Source organism: Salvelinus fontinalis, chromosome 41, assembly GCF_029448725.1.
Source record: "Salvelinus fontinalis isolate EN_2023a chromosome 41, ASM2944872v1, whole genome shotgun sequence".
Classification (NCBI taxonomy): Eukaryota; Metazoa; Chordata; class Actinopteri; order Salmoniformes; family Salmonidae; genus Salvelinus; species Salvelinus fontinalis.
Window position 1 is genome coordinate 7,572,080 of NC_074705.1, and position 27,506 is coordinate 7,599,585.

The 27,506-nt window shown below is 45.9% G+C and overlaps 4 protein-coding genes across 4 annotated transcripts; 3 read left to right on the forward strand and 1 right to left on the reverse strand.

Moving 5' to 3' along the window:
• Positions 1-8,406: 8,406 nt before the first annotated feature.
• crlf1a (cytokine receptor-like factor 1a) lies at positions 8,407-14,782 on the forward strand. Its single transcript, XM_055908430.1, has 8 exons — positions 8,407-8,730; positions 11,239-11,517; positions 12,023-12,152; positions 12,373-12,542; positions 13,236-13,468; positions 13,623-13,716; positions 13,842-14,023; positions 14,181-14,782. The coding sequence occupies exons 1-8, from the start codon at positions 8,673-8,675 to the stop codon at positions 14,202-14,204; spliced, it is 1,170 nt and encodes a 389-aa protein (XP_055764405.1). The 5' UTR covers positions 8,407-8,672; the 3' UTR covers positions 14,205-14,782.
• Positions 14,783-15,667: 885 nt separating this feature from the next.
• On the forward strand, positions 15,668-18,389 carry odf3l2a (outer dense fiber of sperm tails 3-like 2a). Its single transcript, XM_055908652.1, has 6 exons — positions 15,668-16,529; positions 16,756-16,866; positions 17,085-17,198; positions 17,344-17,470; positions 17,558-17,744; positions 17,917-18,389. The coding sequence occupies exons 1-6, from the start codon at positions 16,487-16,489 to the stop codon at positions 18,073-18,075; spliced, it is 741 nt and encodes a 246-aa protein (XP_055764627.1). The 5' UTR covers positions 15,668-16,486; the 3' UTR covers positions 18,076-18,389.
• LOC129840317 (interleukin-27 subunit beta-like) lies at positions 18,389-19,119 on the reverse strand. The gene is made up of 3 exons (XM_055908119.1): positions 19,094-19,119; positions 18,704-18,857; positions 18,389-18,550 (listed from the first exon to the last, which is right to left on the reverse strand). The coding sequence occupies exons 1-3, from the start codon at positions 19,117-19,119 to the stop codon at positions 18,401-18,403; spliced, it is 330 nt and encodes a 109-aa protein (XP_055764094.1). The 3' UTR covers positions 18,389-18,400.
• Positions 19,120-20,849: 1,730 nt separating this feature from the next.
• Positions 20,850-27,383, forward strand: LOC129840491 (splicing factor YJU2-like). Its single transcript, XM_055908408.1, has 8 exons — positions 20,850-20,994; positions 21,446-21,546; positions 23,340-23,484; positions 23,584-23,718; positions 23,839-24,020; positions 25,085-25,232; positions 25,317-25,488; positions 26,888-27,383. The coding sequence occupies exons 1-8, from the start codon at positions 20,971-20,973 to the stop codon at positions 27,007-27,009; spliced, it is 1,029 nt and encodes a 342-aa protein (XP_055764383.1). The 5' UTR covers positions 20,850-20,970; the 3' UTR covers positions 27,010-27,383.
• The last annotated feature ends 123 nt before the right edge of the window (positions 27,384-27,506 follow it).

The window sequence follows — 27,506 nt, forward strand, 5'->3', positions numbered from 1 at the left end:
TTCTGCCTGCCCAGCGCCATCTGAGCTGCCTGCCTGCCCAGCGCCATCTGAGCTGCCTGCCTGCCCAGCGCCATCTGAGCCGTCCGTCTGTCCCGAGCCGTCAGAGCTGCCCGTCTGTCCCGAGCTGTCAGAGCCGTCCGTCAGTCAGGAGCCGCTAGAGCCGTCCGTCAGTCAGGAGCTGCCAGAGCCGCCCGCCAGACAGGAGCTGCCAGAGCCGCCCGCCAGACAGGAGCTGCCAGAGCCGCCCGCCAGACAGGAGCTGCCAGAGCCGCCAGCCAGCCAGGATCTGCCAGAGCCGTCAGTCAGCCAGGATCTGCCAGAGCCGTCAGTCAGCCAGGATCTGCCAGAGCCGCCAGCCAGCCAGGAGCTGCCAGGAGCTGCCAGAGCCGCCAGCCAGCCAGGAGCTGCCAGAGCCGCCAGCCAGCCAGGAGCTGCCAGAGCCGCCAGCCAGCCAGGAGCTGCCAGAGCCGCCAGCCAGCCAGGAGCTGCCAGAGCCGCCAGCCAGCCAAGAGCTGCCCCTCAGTCCGGAATTCCCCCTCAGTCCGGAGCTTCCCCTCAGTCCGGAGCTGCCCCTCAGTCCGGAGCTGCCCCTCAGTCCGGAGCTGCCCCTCAGTCCGGTGCTGCCCCTTAGTCCGGTGCTGCCCCTTAGTCCAGTGGGGTTAATATGGAGGGTCGCCATTAAGAGGAGGCCACGGAAGCGGGGATTAACCACCTTGGGGGGGGGATGGTACTGTCACGTTCCTGACCTTATTTCCTTTGTTTAGTCTTGTTTAGTTGGTCAGGACGTGAGCTGGGTGGGCATTCTATGTTATGTGTTTCTATGTTTGGTTTAGGGTTGTCAACTAGCCTGATTCTCAATCAGGGGCAGGTGTTTTACGTTTCCTCTGATTGGGAACCATATTTAGGTAGGCTGTTCTCACTGTTTGTTTAGGGGTGATTGTTCCTGTTCATTGCGTTCTTCGTTGTCTGTATGTTCACATGTTCAGGTCTGTAGCGTCGTTAGTTTCATTTTCTGTTTATTGTTTTTGTTCGTGTTGTTAAGTGTTTCCAATAAATATGGAAACATACCACGCTGCGCTTTGGTCCTCCTCTCTTCCACCTAACGACGAGCGTTACACTAGTGATACATTTTTACATCAATTTCCATCAATTCCCATTATTAAAGTGGCTGGAGTTGAGTCAGTATGTTTGCAGCGGCCACTAAATGTTAGTGGTGGCTGTTTAACAGTCTGATGACCTTGAGATAGAAGCTGTTTTTCAGTCTCGGTCCCTGCTTTGATGCACCTGTACTGACCTCGCCTTCTGGATGATAGCGGGTTGAACAGGCAGTGGCTCGGGTGGTTGTTGTCCTTGAGGATCTTTATGGCCTTCCTGTGACATCGAGTGGTGTAGGAGTCCTGGAGGGCAGGTAGTTTGCCCCCGGTGATGCGTTGTGCAGACCTCACTACCCTCTGGAGAGCCTTACGGTTGTGGGCGGAGCAGTTGCCGTACCAGGCGGTGATACAGCCCGACAGGATGCTCTCGATTGTGCATCTGTAGAAGTTTGTGAGTGCTTTTGGTGACAAGCCAAATTTCTGCTGCTGCGCCTTCTTCACAATGCTGTCTGTGTGGGTGGACCAATTCAGTTTGTCCGTGATGTGTACACCGAGGAACTTAAAACTTACTACCCTCTCCACTACTGTCCCGTCGATGTGGATAGGGGGGTGCTCCCACTGCTGTTTCCTGAAGTCCACAATCATCTCCTTTGTTTTGTTGACGTTGAGTGTGAGGTTATTTTCCTGACACCACCCTCCGATGGCCCTCACCTCCTCCCTGTAGGCCGTCTCGTCGTTGTTGGTAATCAAGCCTACCACTGTAGTGTCGTCCGCAAACTTGATGATTGAGTTGGAGGCGTGCATGGCCATGCAGTCGTGGGTGAACAGGAAGTACAGGAGAGGGCTCAGAATGCACCCTTGTGGGGCCCCAGTGTTGAGGATCAGCAGGGTGGAGATGTTGTTACCTACCCTCACCACCTGGAGGCGGCCCGTCAGGAAGTCCAGTACCCAGTTGCACAGGGCGGGGTCGAGACCCAGGGTCTCGAGCTTGATGATGAGTTTGGAGGGTACTATGGTGTTAAATGCTGAGCTGTAGTCGATGAACAGCATTCTCACATAGGTATTCCTCTTGTCCAGATGGGTTAGGGCAGTGTGCAGTGTGGTTGCGATTACGTCATCTGTGGACCTATTGGGTCGGTAAGCAAATTGGAGTGGGTCTAGGGTGTCAGGTAGGGTGGAGGTGATATGGTCCTTGACTAGTCTCTCAAAGCACTTCATGATGACGGAAGTGAGTGCTACGGGGCGGTAGTCGTTTAGCTCAGTTACCTTAACTTTCTTGGGAACAGGAACAATGGTGGCCCTCTTGAAGCATGTGGGAACAGCAGACTGGGATAAGGAATGATTGAATATGTCCGTAAACACACCAGCCAGCTGGTCTGCGCATGCACTGAGGACGCGGCTGGGAATGCCGTCTGGGCCTGCAGCCTTGCGAGGGTTAACACGTTTAAATGTTTTACTCACCTCGGCTGCAGTGAAGGAGAGCCCGCAGGTTTTGGTAGCGGGCCGTGTCAGTGGCACTGTATTGTCCTCAAAGCGAGCAAAAAAGTTATTTAGCCTGTCTGGGAGCAAGACATCCTGGTCCGCAACAGGGCTGGTTTTCTTTTTGTAATCCGTGATTGACTGTAGACCCTGCCACATACCTCTTGTGTCTGAGCTGTTGAATTGCGACTCTACTTTGTCTCTATACTGGCACTTAGCTTGTTTGATTGCCTTGCGGAGGGAAGAGCTACACTGTTTGTATTTGGTCATGTTTCCGGTCACCTTGCCCTGGTTGAAAGCAGTGGTTCGCGCTTTCAGTTTCACGCGAATGCTGCCATCAATCCACGGTTTCTGGTTTGGGAATGTTTTAATCGTTGCTGTGGGTATTATGTCGCCGATGCACTTTCTAATGAACTCTCTCACCGAATCAGCGTATTCGTCAATGTTGTTGTTGGACGCAATGCGGAACATATCCCAATCCACGTTATCGAAGCAGTCTTGAAGCGTGGAATCAGATTGGTCGGACCAGCGTTGAACAGACCTGAGCGCTGGAGCTTCTTGTTTTAGTTTCTGTTTGTAGGCTGGAAGCAACAAAATGGAGTCGTGGTCAGCTTTTCCGAAAGGAGGGCGGGGGAGGGCCTTATATGCGTCGCGGAAGTTAGAATAACAATGATCCAGGGTTTTACCAGCCCTGGTAGCACAATCGATATGCTGATAGAATTTAGGGAGTTTTGTTTTCAGATTAGCCTTGTTAAAATCCCCAGCTACGATGAATGCTGCCTCACATACAGCTGATGTGTTGTGCATTGAAGTCCACAAGCGAATGGAAAAGGTGAGAGGAGGGGAGGGCATATTTGCAAGAAGGAATACAACGTGGCTGTTATGAAAGTGAACCGTGTTTACGTGTGATCAGGGGTGTATTCGTAAGTAGTCGATTCTGTAGATCTTTTTTTTCTTAAATGGAAGCAAATGGAACAGGGATAAACATACCAGAATTTGTCCAATACTAACTCTCGTTTGCAAATGTTGGACTAATGATTACACACTAGATCAGCTAGATGCAGGAAACGTTGTGCAAGGCGCTATTGATGTGTTACTGTCTGTCACCTCAAATTTTTCTCTCGACCTGTATGCACCTACGTTGTAAACTTTCATTCATAGGCTAGGTTGTAGCAACCTCACGATAGGTATTGGGAAAATTTGAGAATCATGTAGTAGCCTTAACCTATTGCTGTTACATTCAACTGGGTGAATGGAATATGAATGACAGTCATCCGATATGTAGCCTCTGAATTCAATGTATGAAAACCTTATGGTAAGAAAACTGTGAAAAACTTTAAAAATCACATCAAAATGAATCCAAATCATTAACATGTGATGTAAAATCTTGTCTAATGTTAGATAGTACATTTTAGCTAGATAGTTAATGAAATTTGCTAGCTGAATAGCATTTACTAAAATGGGCAATAACTTAACCTTGGTAATGTTAGCAGATTGCATGATATTTTAGATCTCAAAAACGTTGACAGTTCTCTTACCTATGCTAGAGCAACTGTACTGTAACTTTACTGAAACGTCACCGTTAACGTTACCATGCAGGCTAGTTAGCTTGCCAGGCATCTAAGCTTCGCAGCAACTATTGATAGCCACAAGTATGCAGCTGCTACATAAATTATACTGTTGGAAAACACGTTGGCTCTGATTAATATCACAATTGCAGTATCATTCATGTTTTTAATCTTACCTCGTGGTATGAAAAGTTGATATTTCAGAAGGTTGGCTAGCTACAGTTCTGTCTCAATCGTGCACTCTCTGGATGCCGCTCTTTTTTCCCAGGTGGTTGTCAACCTATAACTCCTCCATCTTTTGCACCCCTCCATAGGGGGGCGACGCTATAGGCTGTGTCCTTCTCCCAAAGAATGAGAAGCTATACATTGATTGGCTTTTTGAACATGGACATGGAGATGGTGATTGGACATGGTTGACAGCCTAACGTGAGTAGAATGGCGCCAACGCCATGCTCTCTCAACTGAGCTACAGAGGACCACGCTGAGTATGATATGCACTGTTATAAACTGGGTGGTTCGAGCCCTGAATGCTGATTGGCTGACAGCTGTGGTATATCAGACTGTATACCATGGGTATGACAAAACATTTATTTTTACTGCTCTAATTACGTTGGTAGCCAGTTTATAATAGAGATAAGGCACCTCGGAGGTTTGTGGCATATGGCCAATAACTACGGCTAAGGGCTGTGTCCAGGCACTCCACGTTGTGTCGCGCTAAGAACAACCCTTAGCCATGGTATGTTGGCCATATACCACACCCCCCCGGGCCTTATTGCTTAAATATACAGCCATTGACACATACAGAACAAGCTTGTAGGTACTGCCCTCCAATGGATAGAAATGGAGCAGCAGGCCCTCCCAGTCGTACTGTAGCTCCACATTATTGGGTTGGGGTGAAAGCCTACGGGGGAAAGCAGCCAGTATCCAATCTATCCAACCCAGCTAGTTCAAATGAACATGCACTTCACATGTACTTGTAATTCAGGCCATAAAACCAGAGGGATTTACAGACAAAACCTTGATCCCCGTCTCCTCAATGTAGTGTTTTGCTTTTTTTGATTGTTGATGGCATAGAGTAGACCAACACATTGGGTCCAGATGGGAACAGAGGGAGAGAAGCTGAGAGAGAGACGTAGGGAGACAGAGAAGGAGAAACATAAGTTACGTTGGCATGTTTTAGAGGCCCTGCCATAAGAGAGACAGACAGACAGACAGAGGGAGAAGAAAGAGGTTGACATACATCTGTCATGCATTATTTCGAGAGAGAGAGAGAGAGTCTGACTGGTTCTCTCTCTTACTTTCCATCTCTCCCTTTCTCTCTCCAACTCTTTGTCTCTCTATCCCCTTCACTTTCTTGCTCCATCGCTCTTTCTTCCTCCCTCTTGTTCTTTCTGTCTCTCCCCTGGTACATCATCTTGTACTCAGATAGAGTTGGAGTGGTTCCCAGTCCTGATTAGAGGGCTCTAGCTGCAACCTCTCCTAAAACCTCCTGCGGGGTCTATACACAGAGGAGAATAATACACGTATCATCACAATATATTATACTCTATTGTACTGGAATCTACAGTACTGGATTCATTTTGATGTGCCCCTTAATGGAATCATCTGTCCCCTGTGAGACACAAGCATAGAACCAAATGAGGACAGCATGTTATTCCCCTTCAGAAATACTTGTAATAGTTGTAATTAAATACTTGTAAATAGTTGTAATACTTGTAATTTTCAAGTTTATAGAACAATTTTCTGGAAACTTTGCAAAAAGCCACATTGGGCTTCAATGTATGAAAACTTTACGTTAAGAAAACTGTAAAAATCTATAAAAAATCACATTTAAATGAATCTAAAGCATTAACATGTGATGTATTATGATATATGAATCTGAAATTAAGTAATTTGATCTAAAATAGCAAATTTGAACATATATTTTTGAAAGGATCAACTATTTAGTGTTTTTAGTATGTATGAAGAACATCTAACCTACTTTATTTAGTTGTCCTTTCTGGCTGAACTTGGAGCGATAACCTCCTATCTTACTCCTTTACAACAAAATTAATGGTTGTCAACGGCAGTATTTTGACCTCATCAACCACACCTTTTGGTTTGTCTGTTCTTTTGATGTGTAGAAGGAACATCAAAGTAGCTATTGAAGTTTTTGGTTGTCCATATTTTTAGAATTTGGAAGAGAAACAATCTATCATACTTTTCTGTTACTAAACTGAACGCAGCCCTATGTCTCAGGTTTGTAACCCTTTAAGCCCAATGTTGCATTTTTGCATCACTTGCAAAACTACCTTTATCTCTGGCTCAGAATGTTTGTTTCTTGATTTATTTATATATATTTTTTACAGAATCAGAACACAGAAAACAATATTTCAAGTAATGTACTTGCATGGATGGCTACCAACATACACTATGCTTGTGTAGGGGACCAGTGTGGTCTCAGTCGAGTGGACAGGTTTCTAGTGTTTCAGAGGCTACTGATGCCACAACGATGCTACTGACACAACAAATACTAGTACGACATGAATCTGGGTCTAAGGAGATGCACTAGGTAGTGTTTGACATCATTGTTTTAGTTTAGGACCTGTACATGCTGCAATTATTTTTTTCAACCACATGCCACATGGTTTTGCCATCTGCCATGTTCCCATCAGCGTGGTCTGGTTTAAAGGGAATACGCTTGTCTTCCCATGTCTGTTACAGTAGTACTGGATTGAACCATCTCCATGTGTGTGTACGTGTGTGTGTGTGTGTGTGTGTGTGTGTGTGTGTGTGTGTGTGTGTGTGTGTGTGTGTGTGTGTGTGTGTGTGTGTGTGTGTGTGTGTGTGTGTGTGTGTGTGTGTGTGTGTGTGTGTGTGTGTGTGTGTGTGCGCGCGCATGTGTGCCAACTAACAGACCTTTTTTTTTTTTGCATTGATGAGGAACATTCTCCTTTCAGTCCCTTCCGATCAATCGACACCCCCTTTAGCAAATCTGTTTCATTCTTACAGTCTTAGAATGGCGTATAAATGACACAACACGGGGTTCTTGTTCATTCAACAACAACAAATCACACTTACGGGATGCCCGGACACAGTCGCCACACCACGAGCGGGAATCACCTCGAGAACAACGGGCGCCTCCCGGAGTCGAGAGAAAGCATGGCATTGTGGGACATTTGCCTCTGAATCAGTTAACATTCTTAGTCTCTGTTACACTAACTGACTCAAAAAAGAGAGGGAGAGAAAGAGAGAAAGCAAGAGAGAGAGAGCCAGAGGGGGGAAGAGACAGAGAGAACGACTGAAAGAGAGAAAGAAAAAGAGGGGGATGCCAACTTCAAACATTAGTCATAGTCATAGTGTCATAGATGTTCAACTTGAACAGTGTTTTTTTATCCTACAAGACAATGCAGTAGGATTGAGTAGACTGGATGTCGTGACTGTAGTCTGCCTTACATCACCGTCTCTCTCATGTGAATTAAGACATCTAGTGAGTTATCCAAAGCATCAGATGACACCCACTGTCACCAATCCTACAATGTCAAATCAGTGATTACTTCAAAGGGAAGGAATGTAGGAATAAAAGAAGAACTGAAGGAAGGAATGACTGATGGAAATATTGATGAAATATTTAATATAATTGGGAAAAGTGACAAGTTCCAATCACAGCTAGTTGGTGGGGGAGGGAGGGGAGGGGTGTAGACTCAGAATGTACTACTGTAAGACATAATATGTATTGTTCCCTGCAGCCCAAGGCATTGGGTATGGGTTATGCAAGATACCACAATACATCCCTTTCTCCACCTGTCACCATAACGTCAAAACAAACACAAACACAAATCCAACCACCAAACCATCTCAGATATCACACACATGCACAAGCATGCAAGCATAGACACACAGACACACTGCATGTATGCACATACACACAGACACACACACACTGTGTGGGAGTCAAAGTCATCATGAGGAAGTTTCCTATAATAATCTGTGACTCAACACTCAACAGCCCCCCAGGCAGAAAAGAAGGAGGGAGAGAAAGAAAAGAGGAAAAGAAAAAGGAAAAAAGGAAAAAGAAAGAAGAGTGATTCGGTGAAAGTGAATGGATCTGACTCCTTGACGCATCACAGGCCAAGAGATGGGGAGGGGAGGGGGGATGAAAAAAATAGGAAAATACTGGGGGAAAGAAAAAATGACTGGCGTTTGTGTGGGAAGAGAGAGGAGGAGCTTGAAAAGTATGAACTTGTGTGTGAAGACGCAGACAGACAGAAGTTGAAGCACTAGAATACTAAACGGAGGTTGGAAAAGCTCACGACTACCGATGGACTCTTTAGAACCGGAGATGGTTTGCTATCAACTGATCAAATAATAGGTTTGGACCGAGCTTGGGCATGAAAGACTCCTCTTCTCGCATCTTCAGACTGCGGTGCAATTCAACTTGAACCTGTGCAGTTTCTCCCCTCCTAACCTGTGTAAATTATACTCTATTAATAGAAGCGTACAAAGTGGAGAGTTTACCGACTGAACGAAAGAAGATACAAGTTGCCATAAAATGTTGTCATTCTTCTTCTTGATTCTGTACATTCCTGCTGTTATGTCCTCATCGTCACGTAAGTACAGCAGCTCTTCCATGTGATAACACCCGTTGTCTGTAAATCTGGTTTGGTAGGATATATCCTACTGTTAGATAATAGCCTACTGTCCTAAACCTTGTTAATGGGCTAAACGGTATTGTTTATGCGGGTTTCATAGGGAATGAGTGTACAAAATAATTGCTCTAACAATGGCAAGTCCTACATATTTTGAAATGATTATCCATAAAATTGTAATAATAATTTGAGGTAAATATTAAGTCATTTGAACGCAGGGAATTAGATTTAGTAGGCTACTTTATTTTTCTAACCATTTCAAATTAAATGAACAGGCTAAACTTAATTATAATGCATTTCATAAATAAATAAAATAACATTTGAGATCTGTATCCAGCATCAAACATTATGTAAAATAATGCAATATTGCTTTATGTAAAATATTGCAATATTAAAATAAAAAGTCAGTTCCATGAACATTCACTAGCCCTTCTAGATTTGATGAAATGGTGAAATATTAGTCCTAGCTAGACACAGATCTCGGTATTCTTGACCATGCTATTGAAAAACGGTGTCCCAAGATGGATTTCAACAGGTCGGCTCTTAATTCGTTTAACACATGTAGCACTGGGCTTTACAGAGGCAACACCACGGTGACATCATATGGTCGGGTCTCATGGATATTAACCGCCAGCTTAATACAAAGTCAAGTAAATCAATCACAGTGATGTGCTGCGGTATGTCGGCTAGATTTTATGTCTGTGTCCAGTTTATTTGTATAGGTGAGGTCATAAAACTACGTAGGCTAGATTATTATTGTCCAACCGTGAACTTTTTATGTATTTTCAGTTGTTTCGATTAATGAAGAAATGAATGTATGCGACAGTAGTGAGCTACTGCCTCTATAGCAAGAAGTATTGGACTTTTATGACACAGGAGATTGTGCATTGCACTTTCCACAGAGTTGCTGGTTGAAGAGCAAGACCCACTGCTGCCATCCCCCCAATTACTCCAGTGATAGATTCATAACAAAGCAATACACGTTTTCTGAAAGGTTATTTTTCCTGGTTTGGATGTGCATCAGCATTCTCCTCATCACTGAAGACCTTTAGGTTGCCTTGTGAACGGGTCTCTCACCTTCCTTTCAATGTCATGTTGATGCTCTCTAGTTGAGGTTCTGTTCTTGTTGTCAAAGTTTCCAGTGAAAACCCCCACTCACTCATCATAGTCAAAGTAACTGCCATTCAGAAAACATCACATGGCTCGATATGGCTAAATGTTGCATGACTTCTTGTTTCAATTCACTCACATACAAGGCCTCCATCAAATGTTCCATATGTGGCTCCTTTGTCCTGTAGACGGACAGAAACACAGACTACCTTTGAACTGTTCCGTGCAGGAGCGAAAGGTAAACAGTGTTTTAGAAACCAGGGGATTAGTCGCTTTCCAAGCATCCTTGAAGACTGTCGTCCAGAACCAGGAGGGTCTAAAACCAGAGGCCATTTTTCATCTTCACAACACCAGTGCTGTAATACAGGGCTTTAGCTCGGCAGCTTGTGTGTTTACTTAGATTCAAAGCAATGCTTTTCACCCCTGAGAAACAAACAGGGTGTTGCAGACTTTTCTTCCATCCAAGCATTAAGCACACCTGATCTAACTGACCACCATCTTGGCTCTGTGCCTGGATGGAAAGAAAACCCTGCAGAAATGGTCAATGCTCAGTCTCAGACATGAACGAAAACAAACATTCTGTACAAGCCGTCTAATCAGTGCACAGAACACTCTTACCAGAAAAAAAACGCATTTGCACCTTTAAACCATCATCTATATGAGCAGCCTTACCTCAGGGGACCTCCTTTCTAGAAACAAATACTATTTTACAGCCCATAGTTACTTCTTCAGAACCCATCAGGAGAGTAAATACACAAGTGTAATTGCAATCTGTCGTTGAGGTCTTTAGAATGAATGTTCTGCTGCTTAATTCAGGGGCATTCCCTCTGCCTAGCCCTTCCTGTAATACTGCGGTGATGAGACCATGATTGTTATGGAGCTGGATCGTTGTTTGATTGGCTAATCACGTCCTGGCTTCCTTTCCACGATGATACATTTATAGCATCAGCGTTGCCAGTGTTTTGGTGTAAATAGTGTGTGTGTGTGTGTTGTCGAGGAGGAGTTTTGGTCAAATTAACGTCTTCATAAGAGCTTCCTCAAAGCACAACACAGCCTTTATCTGACGCAGCTGTTCAACACTCGTGGCTTGAGGATGAGACTTATAGAGGTCTGACGACGTGATAAACACTCTGGGTCTATGGAAGTGGAAATCTGGGTTCACCACTGACCTGGGAGTTACTGCTGTGTTCTAGAATACAGTAGCCTATTTGTCGGATATTCTCTTCTGAATCAGTAAAAACACATCTCTCTCTCTCTCCCCTCTCGTCTGTCTCTTTCCCTCTGCTTACTGGGAATCAACAGTTCAATCAACCATTCTTTAATCCATGTGTTCACTCATCCCATCTCTCTCCCCTCCAGAGATGGCAGGGATCTTACCCCAGGACCCAGCCCTGCCCATCGGCTCCACCCTCACTGCCACATGTTCAGTCAGCCCTGATCTGGGCCTCCACGCCAGCTCTCTGTTCTGGAGCCTGAATGGCCGCCGGCTGCCCAGCTCTTCTTACAGCGTGTTGAGCCCTACGGCCCTCAGTGTCACCCTGCCGGGCCTGCCAGCCTCTAGGCAGAGGTCAGGGGACAACCTGGTGTGTCACAACCATGGAGGACATGTTCTGGCCGGGTCCTGTCTCTACATTGGGAGTAAGTGGAGCAAAACACACACACACACACACACACATCTAGCAGCAGCATCTAGCTCACACACATAGCTAAAAGTTAACAGTGTTATACCAGTCTTATATCAGAGTACTCTGGTGGATGAGTAACTGTAGGGTCTTTAGTGCTGTTAACTCCTGTGTTATTACACCATGTTGTGGTGCATTACTCCCTTTACTACTCCCTGGACATGGAGTCTGACACACACACACATACACACACAGGTCTGACAGACACACACACATAAGCACACACACACAAGCACACACACACATACACATACAGGTCTGACATACAGACACACGCACACAAACACACACACACAGTGTTGTCACAGTGCCCTAATCTCAGCATGACGTTCCTGTTCAACACCTTGTGTTCAGAAAGGGCTGGAATCTTGGCAAAGTCCCAGAATTTGAACCCCAGACAGACAGAAGAACATTCTGGACTAAAATATATCCTCTCTCCCGCCACCCACCTTCTCCCTCAGTGCCTCCAGTGAAGCCAGTCAACTTGACCTGCTGGTCCAGAAACACCAAAGACCTGACCTGTCGATGGGCACCGGGAGGACAGGGAGAGACCTTCATCAAGACCAAATACACACTCAAATACAAACTCAGGTACACACTCCTTACACACACTTAATACACACACATACACACACATTCTCATTCTAATACAGTCTGAGTCTATTATACGTGTGTGTGTGTGTGTGTGTGTGTGTGTGTGTGTGTGTGTGTGTGTGTGTGTGTGTGTGTGTGTGTGTGTGTGTGTGTGTGTGTGTGTGTGTGTGTGTGTGTGTGTGTGTGTGTGTGTGTGTGTGTGTGTGTGTGTGTGTAGGTGGTATGGCAGAGAGAGAGAATGTGAGGAGTTGAATGCCGCCCAGCCGTACTCTTGCTACATACCTCGTGACCTCGCCCTCTTCACGCCCTACGAGATCTGGGTGGAAGCCACCAATCAGCTCGGCTCAGCCACCTCTGATGTCATCACCCTGGATATCTTAGACGTGGGTGAGTGTGTGCGTACGTGCGAGTGTGTGTGTGTGAGAGAGACAGAGACAGATAGAGAGACAGAGAGAGAGTAAGTGCCTGAACTTTGACCCTCTGGCTTTAGAGCTTTACATCTTGCCCCAGTTAAAAGTTGCCCTGGGGCACATATCCAGGATCAGCTTACCTAGCCCAAGACCTAACAGTAACCATTAATGGAGAATTGTAAAACTGACCTAAGATAAACATCTAGGACCATCTTCATCCTACTACTTAGATCCCAACCCAGGATTTTGGGGGTGAGGGTGAACACACACACACACACACACAAATGGGGGAGGACGGGCATTTTGTAGAATGGAAGACCAGACACACCCTTCCTTTTGATGAGCTCATTTTCCTTTTACTCACGCTGGGTGGTCACACACACACACACACACACACACACACACACACACACACACCCTGCGGATGGGGCAGGGCTAGGAAGGTGGGCGATTGACGCTTTACACCACTCGAGTTACTACTCGCTGCTCCCTCATTTCCCTCCACACTGAAACTAATAACACACACTAACAGTACCTGTGCTGTATGACTTACTCTTACGGTCAGATCCAATTAACTCAGAGAAGAAAGAAATAACCATTATTTTAGACGGATCTTGCTGTTTTAAAGTAGTTCTGAGTTTCGCTACCTCTTTCCCCTCCCCGTCCACAGTAACAACGGACCCGCCGTCAGGTGTGAGTGTGAGTCGTGTGGGTGACCTGGAGGACCATCTGAGTGTTCGATGGGAGTCTCCCCCAGCTCTCAAAGACTTCCTGTTCCAGGCCAAGTACCAGATACGCTACCGGCTGGAGGACATCTCAGACTGGAAGGTCATGGATGACGTTGGGAACCAGACATCATGTCGTCTGGCAGGCCTGAGACCGGGTACTGTGTATTTTGTCCAGGTACGGTGTGTGTGTGTGTGTGTGTGTGTGTGTGTGTGTGTGTGTGTGTGTGTGTGTGTGTGTGTGTGTGTGTGTGTGTGTGTGTGTGTGTGTGTGTGTGTGTGTGTGTGTGTGTGTGTGTGTGTGTGTAGTAATCCCGGTGTGTTCTATGCAGGTGCGCTGTAACCCAGTAGGGATCTATGGGTCTCGTAGGGCTGGTATCTGGAGTGAATGGAGCCATCCTACTGCTGCTTCTACACCTCATAGTGGTGAGGACGCACACACACACACACACACACACACACACACACACACACACACACACACACACACACACACACACACACACACACACCCAAACACACACTCTAACCCCCTTTCTCCCCTCCTACAGAGCGTGTGTTATCAGGTTCGTGTGACTCCAAGTCTGGAGACTCCAATTCTACGTTACGTCGAGAGCTGAAGCAGTTCTTCGGCTGGGTACGGAATCATGCGTATGGCTGCGGCGGCATGTCAATCAAACTCTACGACCAATGGAGAGTCTGGATGCAGAAGTCCCACAAAACACGCAACCAGGTAGGTAAGGATCTAAGTAGAACTCACCAGCACTCGCGTACAACAACCACACACACAGGCATGCACACAGGTCTCATTGAATCATTTGTATCATCATGTTTGAATCGTTCAGCTTTTCTTGTGCAGGGAAATCCTCATAAGTTTTTCTCTCTCTCAGGTCCTACAAGGGGATAAGTCATAATACGCATCACCCCTGCCTTTAAACAACCAGCAACAAAGTCAAGACAACATGTGTGTGAAAAATGGTGTCCCCTAAATGCTGTGGTTTTGCATACACCATTCAGCGACAGAAGAAGGGGGCAGAAATACAATTTTGGGGACAGTGTCTCTACAACAGCTGCCCTAGATAGCCAATGCTGTAATTATTTAACAAGACATGGAGGAATAAGACATGGAGGAATAGTGATCTTCTTCCTACTGTGGGAATACTGGCAGCTCTGAAAAGCTAGAGATCCACAGCACCCTCTAGTGGAAGCTAACATACTGGGAGGAACAGTAGAGATGGAGGACCATGGTAATGTTTCTAGTCACATCCCAGTCTTAAACCATGACGACCCAATCGGAACTGTCTGTGACTCACTATTTGGGAACCCTGGTCTGCAGGGGGGGGCACCGTTACAAGACTATAGACTGACATTGTTGTCTGTAACAGTGTGGAGATCTGTCTTAATAATAAGTAGGGTCAGGAGTTTTCCCTGATCATATGGCTCTGCCCAGGAAAACCTCCTGACCATAATGCTAATGTATTTTTCTACAGAATTGTACTATCATATTTAAACTATTATGTTTTGTTACTAAGTTATGTTTGGTTACTGATAATGTTATTGACTTAATTATGAATTATAGTTTGGTTTGAAAGAGTTTGGAAGTCATTCTATTCACACACACTCGCACACACCCCCATGACCCCCCCCCCCCAGACACCCCCTCCCGCCCACACACACACACACACACACAGACACATAACCCAGACACACAGCTGTGTTCCTCTATGCACTTCTAGCCTGTCATGTTTATGTTACTGATGTTTCACTGGGGGAGCAGGAATGATGTTCTCTATATGTCATCTATACATGACTCCATTAACCCAGTTTATACATGGCTGGTCTTACATCACCAATGACTCCTGTGCCCTGTTTTATTCTAAAAGTACTTTGTAACAGAACATTTTACGAGTCCAATTTTCATGTTCACTACAGTGGCAAGCTTGTGGTGATACATAATCGGTAGCAACCCGACTCTGTTTACCCAGCATGTTTAGGGTCAACGCCCGTGTTGTCTGTCTGATTTTGATGACATGGCTGCAGGGTCCCGTTACTGCCGCCTGCGGTTGCCTGTTAATAATTAACCCGTGTTTGTTGGTCAGGGCTCTGCTCACAGTCTTTAGTTACCTCTCTCTGCCTCCCAGCACCCTTTATGTAAAGATACCCTATACAGTAACTTAAAGCAAGACTCAGCAATATGACATCATTATGCACTGCGGGTCAGATTTCTGCTTACAGAAACAGCAGCAATGCAAATTAGGAAGTGACAATAGTGGCAGTCTTGGTAAATCTGAATTCTGTTGTTGTTTATGTATGTATGTTATGCGGGAAGTTGCCCCAATATGTGCGATGATATCATATTGCTGAGTCTCCCTTTGAAGGCTCAGACTTGAAATACCTCCTGCAACACAGTGTGTACCAGAAAGACAGAGGGGCCATGTGACGATTGCTGCAGGTGGGAAAAGTGTAGCCAATTGTCTATGTGTGACTAAATGGGTTTAAACCTCGGTCATCTGTGTGCCACAACGTTGTTAACCAGCTGAGCTAAAGCCTGGAATAGCTGCCGCAAATCTTCAGTCGCCAGGGAAGCGTACTCATCACATGAACATGGAGTCACGTCTATGACACATGAACTCTAAGAAGAGAAGTGAGATGGTGATTTAGGTGTACCCAGGGCTGCAGAATGGAGATAACGTTTCCTCAGCTTGTAAAGACCATCTATAATTCAGCCTTTGAGGCTGTGTTTTTCCTGAAGAGGCTGGATGGTGCCGGGAGTGAATCAGTGACAGAACAGCGAAGAGAAGGAAGAAGAGAGGAAAGCGAGAGAGAGAGAGAGATCTGTGTGCACGGAGTAGAGTTGTCAATTTATTCTGGGATACCTTTTGAGTGAAGTGGTCTAAAAACGTTTTGTCTATAGACGTGGAGCAGGAAGGACAGAGGATATGTTTGGACTAACAGACGATCAAAACCAGACCAAATCTCTTCTCCTGCTTGTTATTGTTGTGCTGATTGGTGATTGCATTTCTAGCTGCCAGCGAATCACAGGGCTGCCCACACAGACACAACTGACTGCTCTAGGAGAAAGTCCCTCAGCATTCTCTGAGGGTTGGCAACACTAGCTGGGAGTGACAGAAGAACAACGTGTAAAATAGGAAGAGAGGAGGGGGTTGGAAAATAGAGAGAGAGAGATCGACAAATCATGGAGGTTAAGAGACGTCCGATAATCGCTGGCAGGGAGAAAGGTTTGTTGAAGACATCTATTATGTAACATGTTTACATTAAAACATTTATTTAGTTGGCAGGGACAGTATTCAACACTGTCATATTTCTGTTTTAACATCAATGAAAAAGTGAAATGTAGAAGCTCTAGAAACGAGTAGGAGGTGTATGGGAAAAAAAAATATTTTTGTTTTACATGACTGGAAAATAAACATGATCATTATCATCACCATCATTACTTGTTGCTAGGGCCAGGCCCCGGTCGCTATGCTCTCCCTCCAACCATTGGCTACATCAACCATGACCTCACCAAGCCCAGTAGCCCCGCCTACACCTTCCACAGACGTATGAGCAGCAGCAGTAAGTCTCTGAGGTCAATCTCAGTCTCTTTGCCTATTTCTCTTGTATGGTGAGTAGTAGACCTTATTCACACCGTTTCCATAAGGATTCACACTCCAGGCTAGTAGGGCAGGAAGCAGAAGTCTATGGAAAGTACTGCTGACATTTTCCTCAAGTTTGACCTTTAAATTCACCTTTGATCTTTGTTATTATGAATTATTGTGTGTTCTTCTCCACAGTGGTCTCTGTGGATTGCAGTCCAGGACCCCAGTACCACATCGATGCCAAGATGACCCGGTTCGGCCGCGTCGGTACCCCTTCTTACTCCATGCTAGGCAGGGCAAGACGCGCCGGTGAGACTAGCTATTCCCTGAATCAGAAAAATTGTTCAATCAAACTCTATTACCCCAGTGGGCATTTGTTGCTGGACATTCTTTACATTCTCTCTACCTCACCCCCCCTCTCTCTGACCCCTCTCTCCATCACTCTCACTCCTAGCTGAACTCTTCCAGACTCCAGGTCCAGGTGCCTACAGCCCAGAGAAACCTCATCTCAGACCTCCCTCCTACACTATTGGCTCTCGGTCACGCTACCGTATAATGGATTCTGTGCCCGCCCCTAACCGGTATAAATGAAAGAGAGACAGTGAGAATAGGGAGAGGGGGTAAAGAGGGACCCTATATCATTCATATCATTCTAATCATCCTCCCAGGTACACCCTCCCTAACCTGCTGGGTTCCCAGGTGCCCCACAAGCCGTCCAGTGCCAGCTACAGCCTGGCGGGACGCAGACAGGTTGGCGCTCCATCAGAAGACCTGTCCATGACCCCTGGACCAGGACGCTACAACAGTACTGACCCCAGCGTCTACCTCACACGACAGCCGTCCTTCTCTATGCAGGTTTATAGCTTTATCTTATATTTATGTAGGTATTTAATTCGCTTTTTAGCTATTTGTTTATTTACAATTGAATATTTTGTATAGCATTTTCTTGCATATATCTTCCTCTAAACTAGAGTATTGGGATGTTTCCCTTAAAATAAAGTTGGATGTGATTTTAATTTTGATTCAGAGCCGGACCACCCGGCCCAACGATCAGTCTCAGAAGCCTGGGCCAGGGACCCACAGCCCGGAGAAGGTCCTGCTCCACCTCCCCAGACCTCCTGCCTTCTCCCTGGGCATCAGACACTCGGAGTTCATTACTCCTCTGGTGGTGGTTGTTTCCGACTGATTTTTATTGTTTGTGTTTGTGGAAATGCTGGAGTCAGTTCTGAGTGAAATACCACTGTGTTGTTTTAATGAGCACATTTAGCACAATGTTGGAAACATGCTTTACAAATAGAGTGTTTTTATTATCCTTGTTAAGCCAAGTTGTGGATCTATGGGTGTGACCTGTGTTGATCTCTGTGTGTGTGTGTGTGTGTGTGTGTGTGTGTGTGTGTGTGTGTGTGTGTGTGTGTGTGTGTGTGTGTGTGTGTGTGTGTGTGTGTGTGTGTGTGTGTGTGTGTGTGTGTGTGTGTGTGTGTGTGTGTGTGTGTGTGTGTACATGTGGTTGTTCAGTGTGCAGGCATAGTGACAGTGATAGGTAGGCTCCAGTCACTGCTCTGTCCCAGCCCCATCAGTTCCATGGAACACACCTGAACTAGATAAGACCTCCCAGGAGACAGGCCTGGTAGAACTTTCTTGGTGTCCTCAAACGGATCGAACTACAGAGAGAAGGAGAGAGAGAAAGGGAGCCAGAGAGATCGAGAGAGAGAGGGGGGAGGAGAGAGAGAGCGTGAGAAAAGGAGAGAAAGACAGTGTCACACACACACACACACACACACACAGACAGACACATTATAAGAGTCTGCACTCACAGTGATCTCATGTGGGGTATCCTTGTTGTTCCAGTGGTATCTGACTTGGTACTTCAGGGGGAAGAGGGTGTGGTCAGACCAGGAAGGGGGAGGGGCCCACTTCACTAACAGCTTCCCTGGAACGGCTTGCAAGGTCACATTCACGGGGGTCTGGCTTCACAGCTGGAGTTTGATACCAAAGACTCTATATTCTATCCTCCCTGTGTAAATAGTGACTTGGATTAGGGGGACCCACCCCAGCCCTCACATCTTGACCAAACCCAAACTGTGGAGTACAGGGAGATGAACACTCTACCTATCATCATAACTGAAGAAATCAAAACAGAAGCTGATGGAGAGGGCTACAGAGTACCAGAACCAACTAGTGACTCACAGCCTGTCAATAAATACAGACTGTTCTGCAAGGGAGAAACCATGTCGATGTAAAGACTGTGGTAGAGGCTTCTACAATAATATAGGCTTGACTAATCATATGAGGATACACACAAGGGAAAAATTGTTTCGCTGCGAAGCCTGTGGCAAATGTTTCAATAACAAAGGAATCTTAAATTGGCCATGCAAGATCTCACACAGGGGAGAAATCTTATTGGTGCAAAGACTGTAGCAAATGGTTTGGCAACAAAGGAAACTTGACCATGCATATAAAAAGTACACACGGGTCTAGAGAGGAGAAGTCTTATCAGTGTAAAGAATGTGGCAAATGCTTCAACAAGAAGGCAGAATTTACTAGACATAAGAAATTACATGCAGCGAAAATGTATCGGTTTAAAGACTGTGGCAAATGTTTCAGCACAAAGGTTTACTTAGTCAGACATACAAAGCTACACTCAGGAGAAAATCCTTATCACTGTAAAGACTGTGGCCAATGTTTCAACCGTAAGAAAAACTTGACCCTCCATACAATGTCTCCCACGGGAGAAATCTGACAGTTGTAAAGAATGTGGCAAGTGATTCAACAAGATGGGAAATTTGACCGTGCACATGAGATCTCACACAGGGGAGAAATCACATCAGTGCAGAGACTGACAAATGTTTTCCTTAAAGGACAGGCTTGATAATGCATACCATGATACACAAAGGGAAGAAATCATTTTGCTGTAATGACTGTGGCAAATGCTTCAGACAGACAGCAGCTCTGGGGAGACGTATTAAAGGTTGTCACAGCAAGTAGAGAAAATGTTTTAACTGTAAGGATCACTTGACTGACCGTACAGTATTGCACACACGGGTGAAATCATATGGATGCATAGTCTGTGGATAATGCTTGAATCACAGTGTGTTCTTTCGGGCTCCCGAGTGGCGCAGTGGTCTAGGACCTGCATCTCATGCTTGAGTGTTTTTTTTTACAGCAATACAATTCATTTCCTGTATTTAACATCATATGCTTGGTCAATTTTATTTATTTGGTTCGATTCCAGGCTGTATCACAACTGGCCGTGATTGGGAGTCCCGGGTTTGGCCAGTGTAGGCTGTCATTGTAAATAACTATTTGTTCATAACTGACTTGCCTACTTAAAGTTTAAATAAAAACATGTAAATAAAATTGACCAAGCATATGATGTTAAATACAGGAAATGAATTGTATTGCTGTAAAAAAAAACACGCTGGCAAATGTTTCAGTTGCTCATTAGCTTTCAGGTATCCTGTATGAAATAAAAGCCTTATCACAATGAGCCATTTAAAAGATCTTCAGGTTTTTATTCACGCTATAAACAACATTTATATTGTATTGCAATCCTCGCTAATGAGCCACCTTACAATTCCCACCAAGTAGGTTAACCCTGTTGGAAAAATGCAGTAGCGTGATTGCCTTTCACGCCAGCAACTCAGGTTCTATTCCCGTTCCCTCAGTTCACAAAAATATTTTATTACGTTTTTCTTATTAATGGATGTCATTCTGAAATCCTCTCTCTTATGATGGCAAATGTAATCCATAATTTATAATATTGCTGTGATGCAGATCCATGTTGACACTCTATTCCTTAGATAACGTAGTAGGGACTCAACCCCACGTTCATGGACACAATAATATTTTTACATTAAAATATAAATCATTAAACAATATTTATAGATTGAGTAATATTAAATGCGTGTTTTTCTACATGAGCGACTTTTATTATGAAGGCTGGAGCTACCCCGGAAGCGGAAAGGATTTTTTGCTTTTCTCAAACATCGCTTTACAGCAAGCTAGCGATCTCTTTAGCTAACATTATCACAGTTTATCCTTCCATTTCGTCGCTAAAGTCAGGTTTTATTTCCAATTAAGAATGTCAGAAAGAAAAGTTTTAAACGTAAGTACAATTCTTATTTACTATGTCTTGATTTATTCTCAATTCGCTAAAAACGGGCAGTTGTTTAGCGAATGCAATGTTTGCTAGCAAGCTGCGTGTTGCTAATCAGGCTTGGCCATTGAAGCAAACACTTTTTGCTTCAATGTTACACAATAGTAGTAGCACAATAGTAGTAGCTAGCTCAATACGCTTAGCTAGCTATGTAGCTAGTAGTCGTACTCATTGTAGCTAACTAGCTATGTTTCCTGTCTATCGTTCCTTATGAGGATAAACTGATATAGAGCAGGCTCTTTCTGTAAACGTTGAATGTTGTCATCTCTTTATGTGAATTGTGTTTGTCTAATTGTTGTATGTTTTCCTCTCGTTGTTGTAGCTACTGACTGATAAAGGCAATGTGAATCAGATATTTCGTAGTTAAATTACACTGCTGACTGTGTTCGTTCTCCTGTAGAAATACTACCCGCCAGATTTCGACCCGGCTAAAATACCCAAACTCAAGCTCCCTAAAGACAGGCAGTATGTGGTCCGGCTGATGGCTCCCTTCAACATGAGGTATGTCAACACTCTACAACCCTGCCCAGAAACAGCTACCATGAGGTGTGAGTGAATGAATGCGTGTGTGTGCTCTGACCCTGTCCCTGCGTGTGTGTGTGTGCTCTGACCCTGTCCCTGCGTGTGTGTGTGCTCTGACCCTGTCCCTGCGTGTGTGTGTGCTCTGACCCTGTCCCTGCGTGTGTGTGTGCTCTGACCCTGTCCCTGCGTGTGTGTGTGCTCTGACCCTGTCCCTGCGTGTGTGTGTGCTCTGACCCTGTCCCTGCGTGTGTGTGTGCTCTGACCCTGTCCCTGCGTGTGTGTGTGCTCTGACCCTGTCCCTGCGTGTGTGTGTGCTCTGACCCTGTCCCTGCGTGTTTATTTTATTTTATTTATTTCACCTTTATTTAACCAGGTAGGCAAATTGAGAACACGTTCTCATTTACAATTGCGACCTGGCCAAGATAAAGCAAAGCAGTTCGACACATACAACAACACATAGTTACACATGGAGTAAAACAAACATACAGTCAATAATACAGTGAAAATAAGTCTATATACAATATGAGCAAGTGAGGTGAGATAAGGGAGGTGAAGGCAAACAAAATATATGTATAAATAAATAAAATAAAAATATATAAAAAGGCCATGGTGGCGAAGTAAATACAATATAGCAAGTTAAAAAAATAACACTGGAATGGTTGGTTTGCAGTGGAAGAAGGTGCAAAGTAGAGAGAAATAATGGGGTGCAAAGGAGCAAAATAAATAAATACAGTAGGTAAAGAGGTAGTTGTTTGGGCTAAATTATAGATGGGCTATGTACAGGTGCAGTAATCTATGAGCTGCTCTGACAGCTGGTGCTTAAAGCTAGTGAGGGAGATAGGTGTTTCCAGTTTCAGAGATTTTTGTAGTTCGTTCCAGTCATTGGCAGCAGAGAACTGGAAGGAGAGGCGGCCAAAGGAAGAATTGGTTTTGGGGGTGACCAGAGAGATATACCTGCTGGAGCGCGTGCTACGGGTGGGCGTTGCTATGGTGACCAGCGAGCTGAGATAAGGGGGGACTTTACCTAGCAGGGTCTTGTAGATGACCTGGAGCCAGTGGGTTTGGTGACGAGTGTGAAGCGAGGGCCAGCCAACGAGAGCGTACAGGTCGCAGTGGTGGGTAGTATATGGGGCTTTGGTGACAAAACGGATGGCACTGTGATAGACTGCATCCAATTTATTGAGTAGGGTTTTGGAGGCTATTTTGTAAATGACATCACCGAAGTCGAGGATTGGTAGGATGGTCAGTTTTACAAGGGTATGTTTGGCAGCATGAGTGAAGGATGCTTTGTTGCGGAATAGGAAGCCGATTCTAGATTTAACTTTGGATTGGAGATGCTTGATGTGAGTCTGGAAGGAGAGTTTACAGTCTAACCAGACACCTAGGTATTTGTAGTTGTCCACATATTCTAAGTCAGAGCCGTCCAGAGTAGTGATGCTGGACAGGCGGGCAGGCAGGCGGGTGTGTGTGTGCTCTGACCCTGTCCCTGCGTGTGTGTGCTCTGACCCTGTCCCTGCGTGTGTGTGCTCTGACCCTGTCCCTGCGTGTGTGTGCTCTGACCCTGTCCCTGCGTGTGTGTGCTCTGACCCTGCGTGTGTGTGCTCTGACCCTGCGTGTGTGTGCTCTGACCCTGCGTGTGTGTGCTCTGACCCTGCGTGTGTGTGCTCTGTCCCTGCGTGTGTGTGCTCTGACCCTGTCCCTGCGTGTGTGTGCTCTGACCCTGTCCCTGCGTGTGTGTGATCTGACCAAGTCCCTGTGTGTGTGCCTTGCAGGTGTAAGACTTGTGGGGAGTACATTTACAAGGGGAAGAAGTTCAACGCCCGTAAGGAGACTGTGATGAATGAGCTCTACATGGGACTGCCCATCTTCCGCTTCTACATCAAGTGTACACGATGCCTGGCCGAGATCACCTTTAAGGTAAATTTGTTTCTGCACGTGTGTCTGTAAACTGAGTCATAAAACACAAACTACGTCTTAGAACAGTGTGTGTACTCACCCAGTGTGTGTCGTCTGCAGACTGATCCGGAGAACACAGACTATGCCATGGAACACGGAGCCACAAGGAACTTCCAGGCGGAGAAACTTCTAGAGGAGGAAGAGAAGAAGATAACTAAGGACAGAGAGGAGGAAGAGTTGAACAACCCTATGAAGGTAGATCTCTAGAAACAGTGCTGGAGAACCTGACAGACTGATGATATGTTCTCTACCAGGTTTCTGGAGAACTGTACCGATGTTGTGTTGAAGAGCCATGCTGATGATGTTACGTTCTAGGTGTTGGAGAACCGTACGCGGGACTCTAAGATGGAGATGGAGGTTCTGGAGAATCTTCAGGAGCTCAAGGAGTTGAACCAGAGGCAGGCTTCGGTGGACTTTGAAGGAATGCTGGGAACATACAAAGAGCTGGAGCAGAGGACCAAAGAGCAGGAGAAGGAGGAGGACGAAAGGGAGACACGGTGAGTACAGACAGAGAGAGAAGGAGGATGACGAGAGGGAGACACGGTGAGTACAGACAGAGAGGGAGAAGGAGGAGGACGAGAGGGAGACACGGTGAGTACAGACAGAGGGAGAAGGAGGAGGACGAGAGGGAGACACGGTGAGTACAGACAGAGGGAGAAGGAGGAGGACGAGAGGGAGACACGGTGAGTACAGACAGAGGGAGGAGAAGGACGAGAGGGAGGCACGGTGAGTACAGACAGAGGGAGGAGAAGGACGAGAGGGAGACACGGTGAGTACAGACAGAGGGAGAAGGAGGAGGGCGAGAGGGAGACACGGTGAGTACAGAGAGGGAGGAGGACAAGTGGGAGACACGGTGAGTACAGAGAGGGAGGAGGACGAGTGGGAGACACGGTGAGTACAGACAGAGAGGGAGGAGGACGAGTGGGAGACACGGTGAGTACAGACAGAGAGGGAGGAGGACGAGTGGGAGACACGGTGAGTACAGACAGAGAGGGAGAAGGAGGAGGACGAGTGGGAGACACGGTGAGTACAGACAGAGAGGGAGAAGGAGGAGGACGAGAGGGAGACACGGTGAGTATAGAGAGGGAGGAGGACGAGTGGGAGACACGGTGAGTACAGACAGAGAGAGGGAGACACGGTGAGTACAGAGAGAGGGAGGAGGACGAGATGGAGACATGGTGAGTACAGAGAGAGTGAGAAGGAGATGGATGAGAGGGAGACACGGTGAGTACAGACGGACGAGAGGGAGAAGGAGGAGGACGAGAGGGAGACACAGAGAGAAGGAGGAGGACGAGAGGGAGACACGGTGAGTACAGACAGAGAGGGAGAAGGAGGAGGACGAGAGGGAGACACGGTGAGTACAGACAGAGAGGGAGAAGGAGGACGACGAGAGGGAGACACGGTGAGTACAGACAGGGAGAAGGAGGAGGACGAGAGGGAGACACAGTGAGTACAGAGAGAGGGATGATGAGGAGAAGAAAGAGGGAAATTGTTAAGCAATTTATTTTTTGGAATAGTTCAAGTATAGCAAAATAACAAAATGGTTATGTATGTGTTACAGGGAGATGCTGGAGAGAGCTCTAGTGAAGAGGTTAAGAGACTCCGACTCTGACTCAGACCAGGAGAGCGAGAGCAGCAGCAGACCAAAGAAACCCAGCACAGACAGACCTACTGACATCCTCACCACAGACAGACTCACTGACACACAGGTAACACACACACCAAACACACACAGGCCTCACAATACATGTTAACCAACATGCCTACTTATGTCCTGTGTATTGTTTCTGCAGGGCATGTCAGTGGGGGGGGTGAAGAAGGCCAAGGTGGAGAGCTGGGAGAGAAGTGTGGGGGGGCTGGGAGGTGGAGGGGCACTGGGATCACTGGTGGTGAGAAAGAAACCAGTGACCTCTGTCCCTAAACCTGATACCACAGTAACTCCTGCAGGCTCTAACACACAGACAGGTGAGCTATGGAGGCTTTAACAGAAGCTTTATGGCAGAAACTGCAATATCGAAATGACTTCGTATACACCGAGGTGATTTCCTGCTTAAGGCGTCAGCATGCTTCAGTTCAGGAGGCGCCTAGCCGAACTAGTGTGCTTGCATACATACTCCTTTAAAAGACCTTCGCTTGAAAAATTAGAAAAAAGCAGTAATAGTACTTTGTGCATTTTGAGACATTGTAGCCAGTGTACACTTCCTCAAAATAGAACTCAAGAAATCTGGCATACATTTTTTATTTTGTTGTACTTTTTCTCCCCAATTTCGTGATGAATCCAATTGGTAGTTAGTCTTGTCCCATCACTGCAACTCCGTATGGACTCGGAAGAGGCAAAGGTCGAGAGTCATGCGTCCTCCGAAACACGACTCCACCAAGCCTCACTGCTTCTTGACACGCTGCTCGCTTAACCCGGAATCCAGCCGCACCAATGTGTCAGAGGAAACATTGTACAGCTGGCGACCAAAGTAATTTTGACGAGGAGATCTTAGTCGCGCAATTTTTTTATTTATTTATAATAAATTATCCCCTTTTCTTCCCAATTTTCGTGGTATCCAATCGCTAGTAATTACTATCTTGTCTCATCGCTACAACTCCCGTACGGGCTCGGGAGAGACGAAGGTCGAAAGCCATGCGTCCTCCGAAGCACAACCCAACCAAGCCTGCACAACCCAACCAAAACTGCTTCTTTAACACAGCGCGCCTCCAACCCCGACGCTAGCCCAATTGTGCGTCGCCCCACGGACCTCCCGGTCGCGGCCGGCTGCGACAGAGCCTGGGCGCGAACCCAGAGACTCTGGTGGCGCAGTTAGCACTGCGATGCAGTGCCCTAGACCACTGCGCCACTCGGGAGGCCCTTAGTCGCGCAATTTTACATCTAACTAAGATGTTTGGTGCAGTATTTCTCAATGAAAACATTTGCATTAAAAAACGAGTCGTCTCTCGTTGAATAACAACAAAAACTTTATTGAAGAATCTCTACTGTTGACCAATCACTGACGAAGGGGCGTAGAATTAGGCTCTGAACCTCAACTGTTCGGGCGCACACAATGTTTTCCTGGGGGCAACCCTCACTGAAAACAGACCAAAACATAGCCATAATATATGCAAGAATTCTTCCAGCTGTAAAGCATGCGGACGCCTTTTACAGCAGTCAATAACAACAGGATTCATTACTGTCAACGCTGTCATTATTGGCTCTTACCAATGCCTCAATGGACAGTGCAGCCTGAGAAGAGACAATTGTAGCAGTATTTTATCTGTTAGCACCGCAGGAAGTCACTCTGCTCTACGTGTTGTATGGGTTGAAGATACTTTTACTGCTATTTCTGTCAATATAACTTCGGTACTTCCTGCTTTGCAGTTTCAAAGGCAGCTGCTATCGTACTGACGGAGGCTAAGCCAATCACAGCACAGAATGGGTCGTCGTCGCTGAGCCTCCTGGGGGCGTATTCCGACAGTGATGACAGCAACAACAGTGAATGAGAGAAAAGCTCAGTCTGTCTGAACTTCGTGATATGGAATTGTGTTGATATTATGTTGGGCAATTCACCTGTTACACACAGCCCAGAACAGTTTGGGATTTTCAAGATCACAACACAAGGATGGTTATTAGGTGTAAGAAAGGGGTAAGCAATTTGATGCCTGTGATTTAAAACTACTGTATTTGTTTCAGGGTATATAGGAGAGTTAAAGGGCTGAATTCATTCTGCTTTGTGACCCTACCCCCAATGTAATTAGTTTTCACCTGTGATTTTAGAAAATACATTTTGAAATGTCCATCTACCAACTACCCTCCTCCAACTTTGTAAAGGTGTATGTCATGTTTTGACTTTTCATTAAATACATATTTTACTCTACATCAGTGGTTCACTAAATGTTTTCTTGCACTGTGGCACATTCTAAACTATTTTCTTTTGTGCCCTACCCAATCTGGGAAAAAAAACGGATTTGAGTACAATGTCTGACTTTTCTGGAGTCAT